Source organism: Sinocyclocheilus anshuiensis, unplaced genomic scaffold, assembly GCF_001515605.1.
Source record: "Sinocyclocheilus anshuiensis isolate Anshui unplaced genomic scaffold, SAMN03320099.WGS_v1.1 scaffold745, whole genome shotgun sequence".
Lineage (NCBI taxonomy): Eukaryota > Metazoa > Chordata > Actinopteri > Cypriniformes > Cyprinidae > Sinocyclocheilus > Sinocyclocheilus anshuiensis.
This window is the reverse complement of record NW_015540128.1, coordinates 333,073-338,555: the sequence shown is the minus strand read 5'-3', so window position 1 is coordinate 338,555 and position 5,483 is coordinate 333,073. Positions and strand designations below refer to the sequence as shown.

Genomic DNA, 5,483 nt, shown 5'->3' with positions numbered 1-5,483 from the left:
TGCTCAAGAAACATTTCTGATTATTATCAATGTTGAAAACAGTTGTGCTGCACAATATTTCTGTGGAAACTGTGAATAGAAAGTTCAAAAGAACAGCATTTATTTAAAATAGAAATCTTTTGCAAAATTGTAAATGTCTTTACTGTCACTTTTGATCAATTTATGCGTCATTGAGGAACGCAAGAATTTATTTCTTCTTTTTTTTAATATTTTCAACATTAATAATAATCAGAAATGTTTCTTGAGCAGCAAATCAGCATATTAGAATGATTTCTGAAGATCATGTGACACTGAAGACTGGAGTAATGATGCTGAAAATACAGCTGCGCATCACAGAAATAAATTACAGTTTAACAGATATTCACATAGAAAACAGCTGTTTTAGATTATAATAATATTTCACAATTTTTACTGCATTTTTGATCAAACAGAAACAGCGTGACTGAATGTTAAACTGTTCAGCAGCTTATTAAACTGAGCTCTTCCTATCATTTGCATGTTATTCCTCTAAGGTGTTTTCACAATTGTGACCCTGCAGCACAAAAGCAGTCTTAAGTCGCTGGGCAATATTTAGATTTTTTTGCACCCTCAGATTCCAGATTTTCAAATATTGTCCTATCCTAACAAAACCATACATCAATGGAAAGCTTATTTATTCAGCTTATGACTGGTTTTGTGTTCCAGGGTCACAGCTCCCTCGAGGTGATCGGCTGAGCTCTGTGTGTCTGAGTCCGGAGTGAGCACCTTTCCTGTGGCTCCGTGAGAAACGTACTGCGCTCCTTCTCTCCGGGCGATCTGCACCTGTCTGCGGGCGATGCAGGGCCGGGCGATAGATGTACCCAGCAGATAGCGGTCCTCGTAGACGGCGTTGGCCTGCAGCGCGGGCCAGATGAACTCCTGCACAAACTCCGAGCGCAGGTCCTCGATGAACACCTGAAGCACAGACACACACTGAGCACACAGTCACTCGCTGCGCGCAGCTCCGTCACCAGGGCTTCTCCTCTTACCTTCTCAGCTCCAAGCTTCTCCGCTTTCTTCCGCGCAGCATCAAAGTCCTCATCCTGTCCAATATTGGCCTTCAATGCAATAAAACGGGGGTTTATGTTGTTAATCAAACGTTGAGAAAACTTAAAAGTTTAAGGCAATTTTAAGGCAAAGGCATTTTTGAGTTCTCAACTTGTTTTTGTAGGAGATTTTTGAGCTTTCTGAAACTCAAAACTCTAAACTGAAACATTTTCTCAAGTTTTGATTTTTTACAGTGTAGGAAGGTAGTTTGACTTTTAATGCCAAAGGCTCCTCTCACAGCTAGAGCTGGACATTTTCTGCTAATTTCAAGAGTTGCAATAAAAAATAAAATAAAGAAATGAAAAAAAATGAAATAAATGAAAATCAAAAATCAAAAAAAAAAATAAAATTAATTTAATTTAATATAAAATTAAATTAAATTAAATTAAATTAAATTGGAAATTTTAATTAAATTAAAAAATTAAATTAAATTAAACTAAACATTTACTTCTGTAAAGTCAGCTGTTTATGGTACTATAGAGCAGGCTTTTGCCAAACAGGGGTTCACGAGTTGATGAAAGATAATAATTAATTAAATGTAAAAAATCCTTTTAAAATAAAAACAAGAAACTTACTAAAAAAGTAAATATTTTATTTGTTGACCTCCATGTTATTTAAGCATTAACCAACATCACAGAAACCGTGAACATGCAAATGTGTTGAAATATTAACTTTATTTTTAAGGGGTTTGGCTGACAAAAAAAAAATTTGTGTTCGAAATTAAAGTAAATTATTAAGATAAATTAAATCATAACAAATAAATAAATAAAACAATAAATAGATTAAAATTACTAAAGGTGTTTTAAATAAAATAATTAAATTAATATGACATTAGTGTTAAAATTAATTAAAACATTTTAGATTAAATTAAATTAAATATCTTATTAAACAAATCCTTAAGAGAGCTTACTGAATAAAAATGATCATCTACTTGCATTAAAAGCAGAGCCGTTGAACAAGTTTTGTTTAACAAGAACAAAAAGCTTGTGATTTATGAAAGAAAACCGATAATCTTTAACAAAAAGAGAAACTTGTCTTGTGTATCTGGACCTTTGACCACAAGCCTGGTCCAAACTACAGCGTAATCTGAGCAGAAATGCAGCGTTTATGCTGCTCAAACAGTAATGCGTGATGCTAGCAACATCAGTTTCATGGATTCGAACCCTAGAGAATGCATGTAATGCAGATGGGACACGAATGAAGATTTCATTCATCATTGCTCTAGTTTTACGTCATTCAAACCAGTTTCACCGCCTCAAATCAGGCTATTCACAATTGTTACTGCACTTCCTCAATGCATTTTTTTTCCTGTTTATTACTATGAAGCTGCTTTGAAACAACCTTCACTGTATAAAGCACTATAGAAGTAAATGTGATGACATTTTGCCTGCGTTTGGACATTATTAAATTATACTAAAATAACACTACATCTCTATAGGGTTATGTTTTAAAAACAATTCAGAGAACAATTTAGTTTAAAAAAATTACTTTGACTAGTGCACATTTTCTATTTTCAATTCATCTTAGTGCCTTTTGAGTATATATTGCCTAAAAATTAAATCCATAATGGGGCATGTTGTCACAAAAACACACAACAAAATTATTCAAACTTATACTAAAACTAAAATGAACAGGAAAAGGGGAAATAAAAATCTAAATAAAAAATAAAAATAAAAAACATTTTGATTTTTTTTTTAATTCTAAATATGAAATACCATCATACAAAAATATTATATAAAATAAATAATAAAAATAAATAATACTACAAAGAAGAAAATAATAATAATATAAACTTTCCAATGCAACATTTCTCATTTTCATGTAGTTTAACTTGATGTACTAAAATAACTAAAACTAAAATAAAAATGATTAAAAACTATATAGATGTATTTAAAAACAAGAAACACTAATAAAAATGACAAAAACACAAAATTACTAAAACTAAAAATTTAACAATAACAAAAACTAACTAAAATTAAAATGAAGCATAAAATATAAAAAATAAAATCTAATTCAAAATATTCACTCAAAATATTATTCACTATAAATATCTATATATAGTGTGTATAAATGTACATATATGTATTATATATATGTATATTATATATATACACACTGTAGATGTTTGAATGTTGTCCTCAGAAAATGTGTTAGTATGCAACATGAAACTAAACCTCAGGAGCTCCTGACGACTGCAGACAGGCCTATTGTTCCTCACAGCTCATGTATAATCACAGCATTGTTCCTCTCAGCTTACGCTTGCGCTGTGCTTCTGCTGCGGACGCACAGCTTATGAACACTCATCTCAAACCCAAACCGCCCGATGAAGAGCGCAGATGATTCACGGCTGGTTAGTGGGAAAACGCTTGGTGTGCAAGTCTTCACAAGCCTGGGCTCAGCATGGGAATAAAATCATTTCACCAAACACCTTCTTGCACTGCAGCTCTCTGCTAACGAGGAGCAGATTCCCTGAAGGACACCATGTGTTGTGTGAGGAGTTACCAGGTAAGCGATGACTTCGTAGCCCTGCTCCTTTAGCCACAGCAGAATACAGGAGGTGTCCAGACCCCCGCTGTAGGCCAGAACCACCGAGCCCTTCGACATCTGACCGCTCCGGACCTTCAGAGAGAGAGAGACACACACACACACACACACACACACACACGAGCATCACTTCAGCCAAAATACAACACTGGACCCCAAAATATCATTTATTGCAACATTTACAGACTTTATACTTTTTTTGCCACACAGTTTAGAGAAGACATAAATATTTTACATGTATTTTTTTTATTTATTTCAAATGCCATAAATAAATAAATAAATAACATACTTTTTGTCAGCTAGCTGCCAAAGCAACATTTTTCATTTCCATTTATTTTAAGTTGTACTTAAAATAACTTACAATAAATTTACATTAAAAAAGCTATATGGACATTAAAAAATAAAATAATCACAAAAAATAATAATAAAATAACAAAGAAAATTAAACACTAAAACTAACTACAATTAAAAGGAAAAGTTAAACTATAAATATATACTTTATACTTAAAGAAAACATCAAATATCTTATGCTATAATGTTTATACTATGTAATATTTGATTAAGATGAAATTAAAAATAAATGATTGAAAAAGAATTTGGTTTATTATAGTGAACTAAAATGTGAAATAAAATAGAATTTTTTTAAGTAATTTTATTTCAGCTAATTCCCAAGGTGACACTTCTCATTTCTATTTAGTTTAACTTGACGTATTAACATGCGTAAAAATAAATTAATACTATATAAAATAAATTAAAACTATATAAGCATATTTAAAAACAACAAAAACGAACAAAAATGACAAAAATGCATAACAACATCACTAAAACTTTAGCTAAATTAAAAAAATGAGAAATAAAACCTAATTCAAAATATCAACAAAAAGTACAGTAGTATATATAAAGTATAGTAGAATAGTATAGTATACTGAGAGCATATTGCTTCTATCTGAAATGCCAGTGAAGTTAAATTCTATTCTACACTCTGTAAGAGAGCAGCTGATGATTAAAAGCATCAGTCTATGAATGATTTAACAGTTTACAGATCAAACTGCAGCTAAACGCACTTTTGAATTCTACATTCATATGCATAAGAGGTTATTCTTATTACACCTGCAGAAATAACATGAGAATCTGCAGAAATATCGATCATTTTAAATCACTGTTCACATAAACAACAACAACAACAACCTGTTGCTGTAAATAAACACGGAGTAAATCACGTCAGATTCATATTCACACGAAAGTATAAATGCATAAAACATATAAAGGCAGGAACTCACCTGAACACAGCAGGAAACAGAAATGAATAACAGATCAGACGCGTTCAGCTCCGAACCCGAATCCAGTTCAGCTGCTTGCGGAGTCCGCGTGCTGTTATCACGCACTTGCTCTCTGCCCCGCCCCCCGAACACACGAGCCAATCAGAGAGCGATATTGTGAAATATTATTACGATGTAAAATAACGTTTTTCTATTTTTAATATTTAATATTAATTTTCAGCATCATTACTCCAGTCTTCAGTGTCACATGATCTTCAGAAATCAGTATAATATGCTGATTTATTATTAGAATTATCAACAGTTTTGTTGGAAGCTGTGATACTTTGTTTCAGGATTCCTTGACGAATAAAAAGTTCAAAAGAAGAGCATTTATTTAAAATAGAAATCTTTTCTAACAATATACACTACCGTGTTTGGGGTCGGTACATTTTTATTCTTGCTTTTTCTGAAAGAAATTAAAACTTTTATTCAGCAAGGATGTGTTAAATTGTTAAGAAGTGATAGCAAAGATTTATATTGTTAGAAAAGATTTATATTTTGAATAAATGCTGTTCTTTTTAACTTTTGATTCATCAAAGAATCCTGAAAAAATAA

General features: G+C 31.7%; 1 protein-coding gene across 1 annotated transcript in view; it reads right to left on the bottom strand.

Annotated features, from left to right (window-relative positions):
* Positions 1 to 5,031, bottom strand: part of ass1 (argininosuccinate synthase 1) — a 32,490-nt gene extending 27,459 nt beyond the window's left edge. Inside the window, exons 1-4 of the mRNA XM_016484476.1 lie at positions 4,890 to 5,031; positions 3,568 to 3,684; positions 1,008 to 1,076; positions 745 to 933 (exon numbers count right to left, since the gene is read on the bottom strand). Of these exons, the coding sequence (XP_016339962.1) occupies positions 745 to 933; positions 1,008 to 1,076; positions 3,568 to 3,669 (360 nt within the window). The 5' untranslated portion in view covers positions 3,670 to 3,684; positions 4,890 to 5,031. The remainder of the gene's footprint in view (positions 1 to 744; positions 934 to 1,007; positions 1,077 to 3,567; positions 3,685 to 4,889) is intronic.
* Positions 5,032 to 5,483: the final 452 nt, after the last annotated feature.